Source organism: Triturus cristatus, chromosome 10 (genome assembly GCF_964204655.1).
Source record: "Triturus cristatus chromosome 10, aTriCri1.1, whole genome shotgun sequence".
NCBI lineage: Eukaryota > Metazoa > Chordata > Amphibia > Caudata > Salamandridae > Triturus > Triturus cristatus.
Genome location: NC_140593.1, coordinates 1,229,285,492 through 1,229,305,771, shown reverse-complemented (window position 1 = coordinate 1,229,305,771; position 20,280 = coordinate 1,229,285,492). Strand labels below are relative to the sequence as shown.

The window sequence follows — 20,280 nt, the reverse complement described above, 5'->3', positions numbered from 1 at the left end:
GTTGTCCCATCAGGTTGACCATAGCCCTTGCTGTCCCTCCGGGTTGCCTGGAGCCCCTGCTGTGTCTTTGGGTTGACCCAACCTCTTGATGCCCCTTTGGGATGACCCAAGCCCTTCCTGTCCCTTGGGGTTGACCCAAGTCCTTGCTGTCCGTTCGGGTTTACCCAAGCCCCTTCTGTCCCTTCGAGTTGACCCAAGCCCCTGCTGTCCCTTCGGGTTTACCCAAGCCCCTGCTGTCCGTTCGGGTTTACCCAAGCCCCTTCTGTCCCTTCGAGTTGACCCAAGCCCCTGCTGTCCGTTCGAGTTGACCCAATCCCTTATGGTCCCTCCGGATTGCCTGAAGCCCCTACTGTCCCTCCTGGTTGACCCAAACCCCTGCTGTCCCTCCGGGTTGACCCAAGCCCCTGCTGCCTCTTTGGGTTGCCCGAAGCCCCTGCTGTCCTCTTTCAGGATGAATGAGAGGCTGTAAATCCTAAATACTCACTCTCCTTCTCCTACTTCTTCCAGGACTGACCGAGGTGCCGAAGAACATTCCCCGGGACACCAGCCTCCTGGACCTGCAGAACAACAAGATCACAGAGCTGAAGAAGGATGACTTCAAGGGCCTTTCCAAGCTCTACGTGAGTCAAGAACCTTCTCGCGGATGAGAGCCCTCCAGCCAGGATCCTCTGGTGCTTCCCCTGACCCCTGGTGCATGTGAACCCCTGACAAGGCTGGGGGTGAGGAGGTCACCTGTCAGACAGCACCTGACATGTCACTGGTCATGTCTCCAGCCTCCTGGTTCTAGCCCCGGCCCTGGAGGCCTCTGTTCCTTCAAACGTCAGCTAATCTGGGGGTGCAGAGAACAGAGACAGTTTCTAGGTAGAGAACTTAGTCGTTGTGGTGGGTTGCTTTTCAATGCAGGATTTTCTTGCTACTAACCAGACCTAATCCCAAAATATGAAGGAAAGCAAATCATTAAAAATCACAGCAGATTACTGCTGGTTAGCAGCGGCACGCACGCCTATCTGTTAACGGAATACTTCCTGGTTGGTAGAAAACATACAAACTGCTAGAACGATACTTGCTACAGGAGTACTTTCTGGTCGGCAGATGGCCCATACCACGTCTGGGAGGACACCTATCACCACACTCATGGCAGGCAGTGCACGACTGATAGTTGGATACCATAAGCATATTACTTCCTGGATGGTACATACACACCAGACGTCTGGGAGGATACCCGCCAGCAGGTTACTTCCTGGGCTGTATTTCAAATAGAGCACACTGCCCTTGTTTTAGCCACGGCACTCCTTTAAACGGGTGCACTGGGCACAAACAGGCACAGTTCACCCCTTTACAATTAACGCACTGCCCCAAGGGCAGCAGTGAACCCGCACCCGCCCTGGGGGCAGCGCATTCAGTAAACTGCAGCGAGGCTGTTTACACGCAGCTCCGTGTTTCACAGTGCAGGCAGCAGCCACCTGCACTTTAAGACGGGAGAGAGTTCCTCTAGTAGGCAGATACAGTGAGTGACTGCACCTTTCTGAAGGGCGATGTCTGGGGGGTGCATGGACCCGCTTTGCCCCCTTCAAAGGGCTGGCTTAAGGTGTCCGCCAGGCATACAAAATGGATGCACATGTTTGTTCCTCTCCCGGGAAAGAATTCTGGGAGGATAACTGTTAGCTGAATACTTCCTGGTTGGTAGAAGATACACCTGACTGCTGGAAAGATACCCATTTCGAGATCACTTCCTGGCCAGCAGATGGCGCACATAACATCAGGACAGATATTCACGCACTGATTATATCTAGGTTAGCAGACAGTGCACGACTGATTGCTATATACCCGTTTGCAGATTACTTCCTGGGTATGCATTACACATAGTGCCCCGGGGGTGTAGCAGTGTGTGTGCACTCACTTCTTACGCCCCTGGGACACTATGATATTACAGAAGGGACCACAGACACTTGAACAGCCCCTTCTGGAATACTGATAACTCTGGCGCACACGTAGTGCCAGTTCTAACTTCAGAGAGCGCTGCCTCATTTGCATATGGGCGTGTCCCCATTCAAAAGGAAGAATCTATTAGCTTCTGAACCTGCGCTGTATTATGTACTCGGGTGCAAAGGCAAATAGGCCCTTAGGGAGCGCACTAACAGTGAATGGAGCAAAGTTAGACCGCCCTCTGATGAGGCACGGCGGGTCCCATGGATTCCCCAGACATCCCCCTACAGGCAGGTTCTGTCACTCACAGCAGCTGCCTGCTAGTGGATCTCTCCGTAGCGCAAACAATGACGGTGGCCTTATCGGTGATTCTAGCCCTGGTTAGTAAACACACACAAGACTTCTGGGAAGATAGATGATTACTTGATGGTTGGCCGACAGTGCATGACTCATGAGTGTCTACTCATTAGAAGAGTACTTCCTGGGTGGTAAATTGTCTCAAGACCTCTGGGAGGTTACCCGCTAGGATTGTCTCAACACCTCTGGGAGGTTACCCGCTAGCATTGTCTCAAAACCTCTGGGAGGTTACCTGCTAGGATTGTCTCAAGTCCTCTGGGAGGTTGCCCCCTAGCATTGTCTCAAGTCCTCTGGGAGTTTACCCGCTAGCATTGTCTCAAGTCTTCTGGGAGGTTACCCGCTAGCATTGGTTCAAGACCTCTGGGAGGTTATCCGCTAGCATTGCCTAAAGTGTTCTGGAAGGTTACCCGCTAGCATTGTCTCAAGGCCTCTGGGAGATTACCCGCTAGCATTGTCTCAAGACCTCTGGGAGGTTACCCGCTAGCATTGTGTCAAGTCCTCTGGGAGGTTACCCGCTAGCATTGTCTCAAGACCTCTGGGAGGTTACCCGCTAGCATTGTGTCAAGTCCTCTGGGAGGTTACCCGCTAGCATTGTCTCAAGACCTCTGGGAGGTTACCCGCTAGCATTGTGTCAAGTCCTCTGGGAGGTTACCCGCTAGCATTGTGTCAAGTCCTCTGGGAGGTTACCCGCTAGCATTGTCTCAAGACCTCTGGGAGGTTACCCGCTAGCATTGTGTCAAGTCCTCTGGGAGGTTACCCGCTAGCATTGTCTCAAGACCTCTGGGAGGTTACCCGCTAGCATTGTGTCAAGTCCTCTGGGAGGTTACCCGCTAGCATTGTCTCAAGACCTCTGGGAGGTTACCCGCTAGCATTGTGTCAAGTCCTCTGGGTGGTTACCCGCTAGCATTGTCTCAAGACCTCTGGGAGGTTACCCGCTAGCATTGTGTCAAGTCCTCTGGGAGGTTACCCGCTAGCATGGTCTCAAGACCTCCGGGATGTTACCCACTAGCACTGCCTAAAGTCCTCTGGAAGGTTACCCGCTAGCATTGTCTCAAGTCCTCTGGGAGGTTACCCGCTAGCATTATCTCAAGTCTTCTGGGAGGTTACCTGCTAGCATTGTCTCAAGACCTCTCGGTGATTACCCGCTAGCAGGCTACTTTCTGGTTGGCAGATGACACACAGGCAACTCCAGGCTTAGTCACTTGACTCCCTGTTGGATTCTTTAGGAATGGACTGTGCAGGGACCCTATTCCCGTCCACATAGTGCCCATGAATTCATCTCTTCTCCATCAGTACATGAGTCCGGGTCACCGGACAGTCCACTGCCCTCACCAGTCTGGAATTAAAGTTGTGCCAATATAAGTAGCCAGTTTCAGGACAATGGTGCATTGAACACAAAGCTGCCACTGGCTTGGCTAGGGGGATTCAGACAGTGCAGTCCACAGAGTCTGGGTGGTCCCTCAAACACATCACCTCTGCGCTCTTATCCGTAGTGACTCCTGGTGATGGCCTGCGCGTTCGCATCAAGCGACTGACTGACACGTCATGTTCTTTTCTGCGGCAATGCAGAAAGAGCGGGCTTTATTCCATATTTTTGGATTTGTCACTGCAAATTGGTTTACTCTGAATTTAATTTGAATCCAAATACATTCCAGCGTTGTCTCTAGGTTACCATCACATTCTTTTTGCTTAGTTTTTATGTAAAAATGCAATCTACCTTAACTCAAATGTTCACAAACGATTAAATCCATTGTTTTAATTTCAAATTTTAACTGCAAAGTTTACGATTAGGCGACGTTTTCAGTGGTGTCGTAGTATTTTAAACGAGTCCTTCTAGGAGTTGCTGCAGTAGGTTATCATAGCATGAAAAAAGCTATTAAAAAGTCTCGGATTAGTAGGAAACGTCTAAATCCAAAAACTTCATTTTTGTGTGAAACTTCCTAATTTCTCGACGTTGTGTGAAGTTTACAAACTTTAAATTTACAGCTTCATGAATTGCAAAAGTTGTGTGCTGTCCACACTTAATATGTCGAATTTTAATTCCATACTTTCTTCCTATAAATCTAGTTTTCCTGCTATCTTCATTTTCCCAGTCTAACATGCAGGAGAGAATGCGTTTTTTAGTCTTGTTCCCCATTCCTACTACTCTGGTACATTTTATTTTCATGTTCAATGCGAGTGAAAGCTAATGAAAATGCGATTTCCAGTTGGAAAGTTGTAGTTGAAAATAAATCTGAATATTTGGCCCAGCCCTTTGGAGTTGAAGTGTCCAGAGCATCCACCAATCAGTGGCAGAGGCCCTTCCCCCTTCCTGCTCCCTGGTCCACGTTTGAAATGTCTACCTGTGAACTTCTAAAACCCCCAAGCCTTGCACTGCGATGATAACTGCAGGAGCGTTAGTGCGCCGCTTGTGCACACCTGAGCCTCTAGGCGCTAGAGCCCGGCGCAGTTCACCATCCTGACCTGTATGACCAAGGATCCCCCGGTGCATTTCAGAATAAAACATGGCATGGCAAAATAAAGACATTCCGGTCTCTTTTCTTTGAGCAGGCATTGGTCCTGGTGAACAACAAGATCTCCAAGGTGCACGAGAAGGCCTTCGACCCGCTACACCACCTGCAGAAGCTCTACATCTCCAAGAACAACCTGGTGGAGATCCCACAGAACCTGCCGGGCTCCCTGGTGGAGCTGCGCATCCACGAGAACAAGATCAAGCGCGTGCGCAAGGACGTCTTCAACGGCATGAAGAACATGAACTGCATTGGTGAGTGAGTCTGCACCACAACTCCTGGTGATCAGTATGTGCTGTTCACTAGTAGAACGTGACACACCTGGTGATCAGCCTGCACAACTCACCACCAAAACCTGGCACCCACCTGGTGATCAGCATGCGCTGCTCACCAGCACAACATGACACGCCTCCTGGTGATCAGCATGCGCTGCTCACCAGCACAACGTGACATGCTTCCTGGTGATCAGCACACGCTGTTCACCAGAACCTAGCACACCTCCTGGTGATCAGCATGCACGGCTCACCAGCAGAACGTGACACACCTCCTGGTGATCAGCACGCGCTGCTCACCAGCACAACGTGACATGCCTCCTGGTGATCAGCACACGCTGCTCACCAGAACCTGGCACACCTCCTGGTGATCAGCATGCGCTGCTCACCAGCACAACATGACACGCCTCCTGGTAATCAGCATGCGCTGCTCACCAGCACAACGTGACATGCTTCCTGGTGATCAGCACACGCTGTTCACCAGAACCTAGCACACCTCCTGGTGATCAGCATGCACGGCTCACCAGCAGAACGTGACACACCTCCTGGTGATCAGCACGCGCTGCTCACCAGCAGAACGTGGCACACCTCCTGGTGATCAGAACATGCTGCTCACCAGCAGAACGTGGCACACATCCTGGTGACCAGCACACACTGCTCACCAGCAGAACTTGGCACACCTCCTGGTGATCAGCACGCACTGCTCACCAGTACAACATGGCACACCTAGCACGAGCTGCTCACCAGCACAACGTGACACCCCTGATGATCAGCATGCAGCACTCACCACCAAAACTTGGCACACCTCCTGTTGATCAGCACACGCTGCTCACCACCACAACGTGACACACCTGGTGATCAGCATGCACTGCTCACCAGAACCTGGCAGAGCTCCTAGTGATCAGCACGCGCTGCTCACCAGCAGAACCTGGCACACCTCCTGGTGATCAGCACCGCTGCTCACCAGCAGAGCCTGCACCGCAGCTCCTGGTGATCAGCACACGCTGCTCACCACCAGAACCTGCCCTGGCACACCTGCTAGTGATCAACATGCGCTGCTCACCAACGGAACCTGGCACACCTCCTGGTAGTCAGCACGAGCTGTTCACCACTAGGATATAGGGCTGTGTTTACTTCTGCACCCCGAAGAAGGACATGAGATGTAGGTGTCAAATGGATGAGTGCTAGACAAAGCTTCCACACGGATCATGGATCCTAGTGAAATCACAAGCGCAGGATTAATGTGCTTTGAAAGATCCTGTAGATAGACACAGTTCTTGCCTGGAACGTGGGCACTAGTGTAATCACAAAGGCAGGCTTAACATGCTTTTAAAGGTGCTGCAGACACAGCTCCTGCTTGTAACGTGGGCACTTGTGTAATCACAAGTGCAAGATCAACAGGTTTTTAAAAGGTGCTTCAGACACTTCTACCCCCTGTATCATGGGCAAGAGAAGTATGCTTTTAAAGGGTCAAGAACACACAGTGCACAGAAGTACTGTGCGCACTAGTGAAATCGCTAGCGTAGGCTGAGTGTTATTTAAGGGTGCTCCAGTCACAGCCTTCATAGACACCGTATACTCCAAGCACAACTCTCACATGTATTGTGAGCACAAGTGTAATCACAAGAGCCAGATAATCAGCTGTTGAATGGTGAAGCACACACAGTGCACAGAGGTACTGTGCGCACTAGTGAAATCACTAGCGCAGGCTGAATGTTATTTAAGGGGTGCTCCAGTCACAGCCTTCATAGACACCGTATACTCCAAGCACAACTCTTACAGGTATTGTGAGCACAAGTGTAATCACAAGAGCCAGATAATCAGCTGTTGAATGGTGAAGCACACACAGTGCACAGAGGTACTGTGCGCACTAGTGAAATCACTAGCGCAAGCTGAGTGTTATTTAAGGGTGCTCCAGTCACAGCCTTCATAGACACCGTATACTCCAAGCACAACTCTCACATGTATTGTGAGCACAAGTGTAATCACAAGAGCAAGCTAATTGGCTGTTTAAGGGTGTTGCTTTCACAATCCCAAAGGCAGGCATGCTCCCGTGCACAGTGGGCCCCAGTGGAATCACAAGTTCAGGACGTGTTCGACAAACCTCACAATTGGAACACCATTAATTTGCATAAATTTCACTAAGGTAGAAGCTTTTGATACTGAATAGGCAGTAGGATGCCCGGGGAAGCAGGGCAGAGATGTCCAGCTGTTGGCCACGCCTCATGGCCAATGATTTGACCTGCTTGCTCCTGGAAGCAGACTGGTGGGCACATTGCAATAAACACTGGTGAGTTAGCAGGTCACGGAACGGGACGGGTTAATGTCTCGGAAAGGGCAGAATGAGACGACTATGAGGTGCATGTCGTGTGTTTCACCCTCCTATTTGGCGCCACCCATACCTCAGCCAGGGCGCCCTTAGTTGCATCTCGGGCTGGAGCCCTTCCTCTCCTACTGTGCACCGAAAGAGATTACTGCCCTGGGGCCAGCCACTGACATCATTGGAGGGCGCGAGGCTCCTCAAAGGGCGATATAAGTGGCAGGTTGGAGCAGGGTCATTTTCTTTGTCCCCTCCAGCGTCTCCAGAGGTGTGAACCGGTAGCAAGTTACACACCGACCCGTCCCTGAAGCAGAGGGGCCCCTGACAGCAAAATAGCGGGGGATACCAAGAAGTGGACTTTTTGTCTGGACTGACTGACCCTTGGACATAGGGAGCATTCAGTTGGTCTCCGGGCCTGCTGGTGGTCCTGGACTCTCCTGCCCTACCCGAGATGCCCAAGTTAAGAACTGTTGGGGGTGCACCTTTTTTCAGGTACCCCGGTGGGGCCGATGCATTATGCGGTGCCCTAGTGAGGTAGTTACCTCCGTGATGGAAGGTTGGTGAAAGTTGCTACTAATGACTGCTGGTCAATGTGTTCCATCGATGCTGCAGGGATGGTACTCAGGGGCCCGTGCAAAGGTACTCAGGTGCCCGTGCAAGTTGGGGCCTGCTGGCACAAAGAGCACAGGGGGTGTTCACCACAATGTGCATGTCTGATGGTTGCTGCAATGTTTATAATGTAAATACACTCTTTCATCTAATGTAACCTTCTGAATCTGGTTTGCATCTTATTGTCCTTCAGCAAATTTTAAGATATGATGACGCTTATTCTTCATTAAATGATCAGAGTTAATGTGAATAAAGGAGTATGCCGTGGCTGATCCACAAACTGTGTTGTCATCCTTGAGACATGATTGTGGGGAGGGTTTTGAGTAGAGGGCTAATCGCACGTTGTATACCTACTATAGACCCATCTGGGCTCTCAGTGTCATCAGTGGACTGACTCTCAGTACCCCAACTGTCTGGTGTAAACCCTGAAGCTGTTTCAACTTACTCTGCCCTTTGTTTCCTCTCCAGAAATGGGGGGCAATCCCCTGGAGAACAGCGGCCTGGAGTCGGGCGCTTTCGACGGCCTCAAGCTGAACTATCTGCGCATCTCCGAGGCGAAGCTCACAGGGGTCCCGAAAGGTAAGACGGCCCCGTCAGACCCCCACCTGGCTTTATACCATCCCATGTGTCACTATAGAAACATCACTGGGGTCCCGAAAGGTAAGACGGCCTCGCCAGACCCTCGCCTGCCTTTATACCATCCCATGTGTCACTATAGAAACATCACTGGGGTGTCCAGATTTGGAAAACCAAAAACTGGCACGTGTCACAAAAACAGAAATAGGACGACAATTTTACGTCATAGTCAAGAGTGCTCCAGCGACGAACTCCTCATCCAGGGTTGATTCATTGTTCAGAAATGGGGCGTGGTTATCTATCTGAGGGGTCTGAAAACGTTTTAAGAAGTGAGAGTCACCTCTGAGGCCACTGGTACTAGGGTGACCAACTGGCATTGGTGCAAATTCAGGACGGTGAGTGTAAAAATTCAGGACAAAGGGTCAAAATTCAGGACACAAATTCAGGACAGGAGGTCAAAATTCAGGACAAAACTTCAGGACAATAGATACGTTTTACAGACACATCAGAGGAGGACGTGCAATAGTATATAAGTAAGCCCACATATTCAACCATTTGCAAACCTATCCATCATGTATCCTTCCATCTATCATTTCACTCATCCATTCCTTCATCCATCCTTTCACTCATCCATCCATCATCCATCCACCGTTTCACCCTATCCATCTGTACACTCATCCATCAACTCTTCTACCCATCCATCCATTCACTCATTCATCCAGCCATTTACCCTTTCACCCATCCAGCCATCCTTTCACTTACTCATCCATCCATCCACCCAGTCACCCAGTCACTCATCCTTCCACCCATCCACCCTTTCAGTCATCCATCCATCCTCCCTTTCTCTCTCCATCGACCCTTTCACTTAGCCATCCTTCCTTCCATCCATCCACCCACCCATCCATCTACTCATCCACTCATGAATCCATCCATTGACCCTATCACTCATCCATCCTCTCTCTCATCCATCTATCCTTTCACTCCTTCACTCATTTATTCATCCTTTTGTCCATCTACCCTCCCTTTCACTCACTCATCCATCCTTACATCCACCCTTTCACTCATCCGTCCATCCATTCACCCTTGCACTTATCAATTCATCAATCCATCCATCATTTCGCTCATCCATCCACCCACTCACTCATCATCCACCTTTTCACTCATCCATCAACCCTTTTACCCATCCAGCTACCCTTCCACCCATACATCCAGCTATTTACCTTTTCTCTCATCCATCCTTCCACTCACTCATCAATCCATCCATCCTCTCTCATTCTCCATCTATTCATCTTTCATTCATCCCTTCACCCTTTCACTAATTCATCCTGCCATCCACCCATCCCTTCACTTACACACTCGCCCACCTTTTCATATTAATTTTGAGCTGAGCCCCTTTGAGAAGAGGCCCATCAAGAACGCCACCCTCGCTTCAGGAGCCATTCCAGGACTGGGGCAGAAGCCACCCAGGGCAGAGACAGGATCCACCACAGGGGGGACAGGAGCCATCAAAGGCAGGGGGGGGCGACAGGAGCCACCACATGGGGGGACAGGAGCCATCACTGGTTGGGAGGGGGGGGCAGGAGCCATCACAAGAGGGGGAACAGGATCCACCAGGGTGGGCACAGGGATGGGCATGCAGTATTCAAGTATCATCTTGGTCTCTTCCAGGGTGGGGTAGGGCTCCTCACGCCCTCCTGGACAAGACAACGAGAAGACAGGCTCTCTTTCCAAAATGTTCGTTGTGCCATCCCCCACTGTGATGTACAGTACTTAAAGGAGATACTCCAAGAGAACTGATTTAACTGATTGTCCTCCATACTTTGTTAATCAGTGTGGGTGCGATTGTGCCATTTCTTTATTTTATTACATTATAGACTGCATGTTTGCAGAACCGAGGTTTGCTTGCAATTTAATGACAGTAATTAAGCTCTGTGAAGAGAACCACGTGCTGCCTCGGGGTAATCAGGGCCGGTTCTAGGATGTTTGGGGCCCTGGGCAGAAAGGGAATGTGTGAGGCTCCTCTAAATTGCAGAGACATGAGCATTCAGGGCTGTTTGCATCTGAATAGATGCCCCTGCGCCTGAAGCTGCAGCCCCTCCCTCTCGGTCACTTTCAAGCACCTCTTAACAGCTCATCAAGGGCTGAAGGTGTGAGGGTTGCCGTCCCGCTGCGCCTCTCCAGTGCTGCTGGGGATCTGAGCTTTGGTGCTGCATCGAGTCTGTTACACCCGACCTCAGCAGCATCGGAGGCAAGAAGGGAGGTGGGTGGAAGCTGTGACTGCATTAGGGTGGTGCGATCGGTGTCCGGTTAAAAATTACGGCCAAATGGCGTCCGTTAAAGAATCCTTCACGGACAACGGACAGACGGCCGAAATTACGGACTGTCCGTGAAATTTACGGACGGTTGGTCACCCTAACTGGTACTCCCTGGTGACTGGGGCTCTACTGTAGATTCAAGATTTCACCATGTGTGATCTTAGAACAAATGACCCTGCTTAACATTATCTGCGGTTAATGTAAGTCTGTGAGGTGGAAAAGAGAAAAAAGGCTCCCGGGTGTACTCACAGCAAAGAGTCCCAACCAAGTCCCAACCGGTGCTTGGTGAGAGCGGGGGGAGGGGGCCCTCCCTCACCAAGGGGAAAAGGTAAATGTTTTTCAAGTCTGTGAGTGTTGCTGTGAGAAGAGCATGGGGTGAAGTTGGCGAGGTCACAGTAGAGGAGGGGAGTGGCTGCAGACGTACTATTGATTAAGAGTAAGACAGCTCAGTGGGTTGGTGAAACGAGTACAAATCTTTACAGATTACACATTATAAAACAAGAAAGAAAAAAGCTCCTGTTATGAGAGGTTTATGGAGGATGGGCACCATTGTGACAATATCGAAGACGCTCTGTGTCCCCCAGGGTTCCCACCTGCTCACTTTTCTACAGGCATGACCAAAATTCCAATGTCACAGCCACTACAAGAATTAGGACAAAAACCTACAGCCAGCATTTTATCTCTTATCAGCACAGACCTAAAATAGTACCTAACAGAAAAAACACTTTAAAATGTGTCCTAGAGCTGCCTTAATGCAATGGAGTCTAGTGATCCCCGGAAGTGGGGGCACGTAAGACTGGCCATGGGTACACTTCATTGTTTGCCTTCGGTGCCCAAATACACAGATGTACCCATACACTTGCACTCACTGTTTCTCACCCACAAACGCACTTGCACACACACTTTCGCAATCAATGACCCTCACTCACAACTGCTGGTATAAGGGACTCTGATTTCCACTTCTGGGGTACAGGTGTTCTACTTTGGTAGCGCAGCAGGTACAGCTGCACCAGGGCCCATGTGCCCTGGTGCAACTGCACCTGTCACACTATATGAGAGACATCTCTGACTCACTCCCATTCCTTCTCACAATCTCCCCCTCACTCACTCATTCTAACTCACTCACACTGCTTTGCTCGCTGATTCGATTTCCCTTATTCGTACTCTCACTCACTCATTGAATTTAATTTTTTCACTCTCAAAAAAACATTAAACACACACTCTCACTCAATCCCATTCTCTCACAAACACACTTTGACTCACACATACACAGAGAAACAACCAAGAATTGTTCTTTTACTTACCTTGCTTCCTTTGCTGGCAGCTCAGAGGCTCTGTGCCAGCCGAACAGGTGCCCGACGCTTGGCATCGGAACCAGCAAGCCATGGTTCCTACTGAGGAACCAGCTGGGTCAGGTTTGGGAGGACGACCCACCTCAATCCCTCTCCCGGCTTCTTGCTAGATAAGGAAGCACAGCCCTATCAGAAGCTGGCACAGTACTGAGGGTCCGGCCCCCTGCTGCTCTGTGTGGCTCCTCATTGGCCGCAGGGATGGACTGATGTGCGCCCGACAGCTCCATTTTATCAGATATACTGTTGTGCTAGAGGCATGCACAGCGTGTCTGCCAAATAAAATGGATCGTGCCTGTGACAGGGGATCAAAGTTACACGACGCCCGTCACATGCGCAATCCAGACATCCATCTGTAGAGTGCTGAGACTCTGGGGCCGGACTGCTGCTCAGCCCCCCCTCCCTCCCCCTTTCAACAGTAGGTTGATGGAGAGGCCGAGAAGGCTGGCCTGCACTCTGCAAGGTTCATGCAACCACGAAAGTCTTGCTTGCATGAACACTGCTATATGAAATTATTACACGCGTGGCAATTACATTTATCCGTGGCTCCTTGGGCTCAGCGGTAGCCGGGCTACACCCCCGAGCCCTGGAAAAGGAGCCAACCCTGCCTTAATGACCCCTGACTGACAGTGGTGGCTCCTGTGCTGTGGCGGAGGAGCGCCACCCCCCCCACCCCCCCCCCCCCCCGCCAGTCTCAAAACTTGAAAAACAAAACGATAATAGGTTTATTATTGATTTATTTCAATGTTTTGAGGGCTGAACGAGTCTTTGGGGCGGGGCCTTCGCGAGGGCCGTGGCGAAGGGAGTGGTTGCACTGTTGTCAGTGCGCATGTCGGTTTGGCCGGCCGTCTTAGGCCAGCCAAACTGACCGGCACACTGAGCTGTCCCCAACCCCCACTGCTTTGCCAAGTTGTACGCAGCAAAGATCAGACTCCCAGGCTCTCTGAGAGCGCAAATTCACAGTGCACCGGCCAATCCCGACGCTGCTTTCAAACATGAGCGCCGCATCAGGATTGGCCGTAGGGGAGGCCACAGAAAAGAGTGTTGGGCGGCACACATAAGGTAGGTGTTTTTTTTTTCTTCAATGTTTATTCGCTGTCTATTTCCCCTCCCCCCACCTCCCCATCGTCCCCTCGAGCCCCCTTGCCCCCACTCTGCCCGCACACCAGTAGCTTCTGCTGACTGATGATTTAAGTAAATTAAAACAGAAAGGCAATGTTAAAAAAGGAAATAGACAATTCTATGTGAAGCTCTAGGTAAGTACCATGTCCGGGTCTTAGTAGAAACGACCCTACTACTGTCCGTTGCGCCGCCGGTGCGTGACTTCTTCCCATATTAAAAGGGATGCACTGGCGGTTCACGGGGCTTGTAAATATGCCCCTAAGTTTCCAACGTTCAATTTCCCTCCATTATTGCTGCTTCCGCGTGTAAATAGCGCCTTTTGGTTTCAGAAAAGCAATGCAAGTACATACCACACGATGGCGCTACTGCACTAACAATCAAACCAATCTCACCGCAGACTGGGAACTGCTGTATTAGGTTAAGGGACAGTTACGTAAAACAAATATTTTCCTGTTGGTTTTCTGATGCATGTGACCTTAAATCTTGACTAAACTGCAGAAGTTCTTGACCCAGTCTCTTAGCAGAAGAGTGTCTCTAAGATGTGGGGGCTGCGATAGATTTGACCGGGAGGGGTGAGAACTGTCTAGAATGCACACTGGGATGTCCTACTCACAGCGCCTTCTCCAGCGTGTTGTCACTTCCGGTCTCGTGCAGAGTATCTCAATGCTGTGCCCCCCTCGCCCCCCCACGCCCCCCTCCCCAGCTCTGGTAAACCTGCTGGAGGCAGGGCCGGCGGAAGGCACTGTGGGGCATTGCCAAACTGACACTTCCGCTTCCGCTAGACATAGGGTCTGTATTTAATGACGTCACTCCTTTGCAAAGCTTCTCTTGTGGACCATATGAAAACCTTACTGTGGGCTTTGTGTGACCTCATTACTTACAAGCGGTGTACCAAATCTGAGTAACATGGTTTTGCACAATGCTGCAGAAATTCTTGAGAATTTACACATAGTTATGTTTTGTGCTAAATAAATTAGAACAAAAAACACAAGTGACGAGAACAACAGAGGCGCACATTCTGGTTGTTTGCAATGTTCGCATAATGACACAACTGGCATAATTGGATTATTGTGGGAGTTGGCATAACAAGCATAACACGAGAAGCCCAATATTATGTGAATTACTCCAGTGTATTTAAAAGTTCGTGGGCTCAGTCTGTTGCACCCCTAAAGCCTCATGTTCCTCTTTGCTGCTCTGTAACTCGCTCTCTTGTGTTTCCTTCCGGGGCAGATCTCCCAGACACGCTGCACGAGCTTTACCTGGACAACAACCAGATCCAGGCGATCGAACTGGAAGACCTCATTCGTTACTCGAAACTGTACAGGTGAGATGGAGGCGCGCGGGCGCATGCGCGGGAGGCGTGGGCGTAGCCTATGGCACGTGTTGTAGCGCGCGAGTCAAGACATAGTGAGCTTAGAGTCAGGCTGCCCTAAGAGGACAGGCTGAGCTGGAGACCAGGCAATGCCACCGGGCAGCGCCTCACTTGTGAATGACTGTCTCTGCCCCAGCCCAGCCGGTCCTCAAGATACTGGGAGTTATAGCGAAACGTTCCCTTTTTGGACTCCTGGCCAGAATGGCTTTCAGTAAGGGGGACCCGTGGTATAAAGGGGTAGACTTCTGGATTTGTGCATGAGATGAAGCAGGGGTCACCGATGCTACTCCTGGTTGCCCCTTTTAGAAGCCCACTGCTCTTGCGATCCCAGGCGCGTGCTACTGTACCCCCCGGGTATTTTAAACAAGACGGCACTTTGTGAGACATCCACATCACACACCGAAATGTAAAATGTGTTTTTGTTTTGTTGCCTGTTGAAAACACCCATCAGAAAAAGACAATGCAAGTCAAGTCAAGAAAGCTTTATTCGATTGCTACATAAGACAATCATAAAAGCACATAGGAGAAAACACACCAGCACATGATTTACAATGTTAAAAATATCATACCAGTATAAAAAACACATCAATACATATCCTAAAATAAGAATATCATCTCAGTATAAATGCATTATAAAGTTAAAACATGATTAAACTCGCATGTACTTTATCCAGAAAAGGATTAAATAGACAGACAATCCCTATGTCGCAAGACTTTCTTCAAATAAGTTACTATTCTAAAAGCAGTGCGCGCATTTTCAAGCTGTTGTAATGCGAGTAAAGCAGGCTGACATTGGCGAAGCCCGAACATTTTTAAGACTGGTGCCAAATACAATTTTCTTAGGTGGGTATAAAATTTACAAAACAACATTACATGAATCATAGATTGGTTGGAGTTATTGTCACAAGGGCAAAGAGGGAGATGTTGAGACCAATCGTTTATTTTAGGCAGGGTGACAAGTCTGTAAAATACCCCCAGCCTGAAACTAGTTAATAAAAATCTATCATAAACTCCGGGTACAAAAGTTAAATAGGATTGAATGTTAAAAGTAGTTAAAATCAACTGATTGTGAAGTACAGAAGGTTTTAAAATCTCAGATGACATTCTAATGGAATCCAACAGCGAAAGACCCTCTTTCCTCAATTCTTTCCTTGTTATTTGTCGGATAGATAGGGGTTAGTAAAGTACTCTAGGCGACCAAGATCTTTTAAAGTGTTACGGACATATTTTATCCATGGGATTTTCAAAACCCCTTCCAATTTTAACACGTCTAATAATATATCCCTGTTTAACTTGGCCTCTAGGCTCTAACTTAATTAAATCAGAGATGAAGGGGAGTCCCAACTCTGCGTGGCATATACATGATGAAGTGCTATTCGGAGCTGATAAAATATATCTTAGGCAGGAGTTTTCTCTGCGTTGGATTGAAAGCGAATCAGTAAACCCCCTAACTCCTGCCCCGTGTACTACAGATGAAACACACTTTGCCTTATAAATCTTATTAAGCTCCTCTGGTGGTCTTTTTCCTGCTTTCTCGCAAAGGTGGTTAGGGCTGCTGTTCTTCTTAGGAGTACCAACTTTTTTGCTGAGACTGCTTTTACCTAGGTGTCATTGTGAGCAAAAAGAATATGGGAACTCTTTAGTTTCCCCGATCTTCTGCCCTGCAACAAACATGTCCTTAGGTTTCTTGATACCAGGGCCGCAGCGCATAATGAAGGTCTTAGAGGAGTTGGCTCTCAAGCCAAGATTTTTCATAAAAGGAGAGAACCTGTCTAACGCCCTCTGAAGGCCAACCTGTGTGCGGGACATCAACACCGCGTCATCCGCATATAGGAGCGCTGGTATTGGGCGTCCTCCCACTTGTGGAAAATCTTTGTTGTCTTTAAGAAGGGCGTTCCCCAGCCCATTAATATAAAGATTAAAAAGAAACGGGGCCAGAACACAGCCTTGTCTGACTCCGCTCTTGATCGCAAATGCAGCCGAACATTCACCCTTCAATCCACAGCGCACACGTGCCTTGGCATCGCTATAAAAGCGCTTAAGAAAACAAATAATCTGAACTTCAACCCCCATGTCTTCTAAAATAAGCCAGAGTTTACTGTGAATCACACAGTCAAATGCGGCTGTGAGATCCACAAAAGCTAAACATAGATTCCCCTGCTTTGCCCTCGTGTATTTCCCCACCAGGATTAATACATTTATGCCCTGCTCTGTTGTTCCGAGCCCGACACGGAAACCGTACTGCAGGTCGGACGGAACAGAGTTTTCCTCCGCCCAATCCTGGAGGCGTTCCAATATTATTCTACCTGTTACTTTTGTTATGGCATCGAGTAAAGAAATGGGCCTGTAACATCCCGGGTCCTGCATGTCGCCCTTTTTAAAGATGGGCACGATGGTGGATTCTACCCAGGTAGGTAAAAAAGAGGTACTACAGCTAGCTGTAATCACCTGGGCTCAATATATTGTCCACGCCGAGGCTGTGTTTAGAATGTGAAGCAGTCTGTGACCTATATTGAAAAATAGCAGATTCTACGTATTTTGAGTATTAATGGCCTTCCATATTCACCTTGCAGTTTTATTCTGGTGGCAGAGCCCTGCGGCTCTTTACTTTGTGAGTAGGTTACACCTACAGACTTTGAAATCACAAACTCCACACATGGGAAGAATTTATTTAAACAGAAGCCTTACTTGGTTTTAGGAATCCTCGTTTTACTCACGCGCAGGCTGGCCAACGTCACGTAAAATTTGCAGAATGACTGTGGGTCTAAAGCCCTCAGAGACGTGTGCCAGTTTTAATATTGTTTTATTTCTGCACAACTTCTGTCCTGCCGCACATGTGCACCAGGGACTGGTGCAGTCAGGGCTGGCTTTGTCTCTTTCCTAAACACAAGTGTTGTCTTACTGCCCCTGTGCACCAGATTCCACACGTTTGACAGACACGTCTGTCTTACACCTCATTCTCAAAGGAGGTGCCTTTTCACATTATATTCTCTTTTTATTCACGAGACGTCATTTTACCAGAGGTACAAGGCCGCACTGGCTCGTATCACACGTAGAGGAAGTTGTTGGTCATAACTCAAATCTTTCCACAGACAACAATAAATCCAGATCAAATGCCTCAGTGTGTTCCGTTAGTACTCCTGATGAAATGCGCCTCTATCGAAGACCCCATTAGTAGATGCTTCGTGTCCTGTTAGTAATCCTGATGAAATGTGTCTCTATCGTGAACCCCTTAGTAGATGCTTCGTGTCCCGTTAGTAATCCTGATGAAGTGCGTCTCTATCGTGAACCCCTTAGTAGATGCTTCGTGTTCCGTTAGTAATCCTGATGAAATGCGCCTCTATCGCGAACCCCTTAGTAGATGCTTCGTGTCCCGTTAGTAATCCTGATGAAATGCGTCTCTATCGAAGTTCCCCTTAGTAGATGCTTCGTGTCCCTGTAGTAATCCTGATGAAATGCGTCTCTATCGAAGAACCCCTTAGTAGATGCTTCGTGTCCCGTTAGTAATCCTGATGAAATGCGTCTCTATCTTGAACCCCTCAGTAGATGCTTCGTGTCCCTGTAGTAATCCTGATGAAATGCGCCTCTATCGTGAACCCCTTAGTAGATGCTTCGTGTTCCGTTAGTAATCCTGATGAAATGCGTCTCTATCGTGAACCCCTTAGTAGATGCTTCGTGTCCCTGTAGTAATCCTGATGAAATGCGTCTCTATCGTGAACCCCTTAGTAGATGCTTCGTGTCCCTGTAGTAATCCTGATGAAATGCGTCTCTATCGAAGTTCCCCTTAGTAGATGCTTCGTGTCCCTGTAGTAATCCTGATGAAATGCGTCTCTATCGAAGAACCCCTTAGTAGATGCTTCGTGTCCCGTTAGTAATCCTGATGAAATGCGTCTCTATCGTGAACCCCTTAGTAGATGCTTCGTGTTCCGTTAGTAATCCTGATGAAATGCGTCTCTATCATGAACCCCTTAGTAGATGCTTCCTGTCCCTGTAGTAATCCTGATGAAATGCGTCTCTATCGTGAACCCCTTAGTAGATGCTTCGTGTCCCTGTAGTAATCCTGATGAAATGCGTCTCTATCGTGAACCCCTTAGTAGATGCTTCGTGTCCCTGTAGTAATCCTGATGAAATGTGTCTCTATCGTGAACCCCTTAGTAGATGCTTCGTGTCCCTGTAGTAATCCTGATGAAATGCGTCTCTATCGTGAACCCCTTAGTAGATGCTTCGTGTCCCTGTAGTAATCCTGATGAAATGCGTCTCTATCGTGAACCCCTTAGTAGATGCTTCGTGTTCCGTTAGTAATCCTGATGAAATGCGTCTCTATCGTGAACCCCTTAGTAGATGCTTCGTGTCCCTGTAGTAATCCTGATGAAATGCGTCTCTATCGTGAACCCCTTAGTAGATGCTTCGTGTCCCTGTAGTAATCCTGATGAAATGCGTCTCTATCGTGAACCCCTTAGTAGATGCTTCGTGTTCCGTTAGTAATCCTGATGAAATGCGCCTCTATCGTGAACCCCTTAGTAGATGCTTTGTGTCCCGTTAGTAATCCTGATGAAATGTGTCTCTATCGTGAACCCCTTAGTAGATGCTTCGTGTCCCTGTAGTAATCCTGATGAAATGCGTCTCTATCGAAGAACCCCTTAGTAGATGCTTCGTGTCCCGTTAGTAATCCTGATGAAATGCGTCTCTATCGTGAACCCCTTAGTAGATGCTTCGTGTTCCGTTAGTAATCCTGATGAAATGTGTCCCTATCGTGAACCCCTTAGTAGATGCTTCGTGTCCCTGTAGTAATCCTGATGAAATGCGTCTCTATCGTGAACCCCTTAGTAGATGCTTCGTGTCCCTGTAGTAATCCTGATGAAATGTGTCTCTATCGTGAACCCCTTAGTAGATGCTTCGTGTCCCTGTAGTAATCCTGATGAAATGCGTCTCTATCGTGAACCCCTTAGTAGATGCTTCGTGTCCCTGTAGTAATCCTGATGAAATGCGCCTCTATCGCGAACCCCTTAGTAGATGCTTCGTGTCCTGTTAGTAATCCTGATGAAATGCGTCTCTATCGTGAACCCCTTAGTAGATGCTTCGTGTCCCTGTAGTAATCCTGATGAAATGCGCCTCTATCGTGAACCCCTTAGTAGATGCTTCGTGTTCTGTTAGTAATCCTGATGAAATGCGCGTCTATCGTGAACCCCTTAGTAGATGCTTCGTGTCCCGTTAGTAATCCTGATGAAATGCGCCTCTATCGCGAACCCCTTAGTAGATGCTTCGTGTCCCGTTAGTAATCCTGATGAAATGCGCCTCTATCGTGAACCCCTTAGTAGATGCTTCGTGTCCCGTTAGTAATCCTGATGAAATGGGCCTCTATCGTGAACCCCTTAGTAGATGCTTCGTGTCCCGTTAGTAATCCTGATGAAATGCGCCTCTATCGTGAACCCCTTAGTAGATGCTTTGTGTCCCTGTAGTAATCCTGATGAAATGCGCCTCTATCGTGAACCCCTTAGTAGATGCTTCGTGTTCCTGTAGTAATCCTGATGAAATGCGCCTCTATCGTGAAC

The 20,280-nt window shown here is 48.9% G+C and overlaps 1 protein-coding gene across 2 annotated transcripts in view; it reads left to right on the top strand.

Moving 5' to 3' along the window:
• Positions 1-20,280, top strand: part of BGN (biglycan) — a 225,435-nt gene that overhangs the window by 187,017 nt on the left and 18,138 nt on the right. For both annotated transcript variants that reach the window (XM_085629820.1, XM_085629821.1), the window contains exons 3-6: positions 508-620; positions 4,834-5,047; positions 8,463-8,573; positions 14,587-14,680. In XM_085629820.1, coding sequence (XP_085485946.1) covers positions 508-620; positions 4,834-5,047; positions 8,463-8,573; positions 14,587-14,680 — 532 coding nt within the window. The remainder of the gene's footprint in view (positions 1-507; positions 621-4,833; positions 5,048-8,462; positions 8,574-14,586; positions 14,681-20,280) is intronic.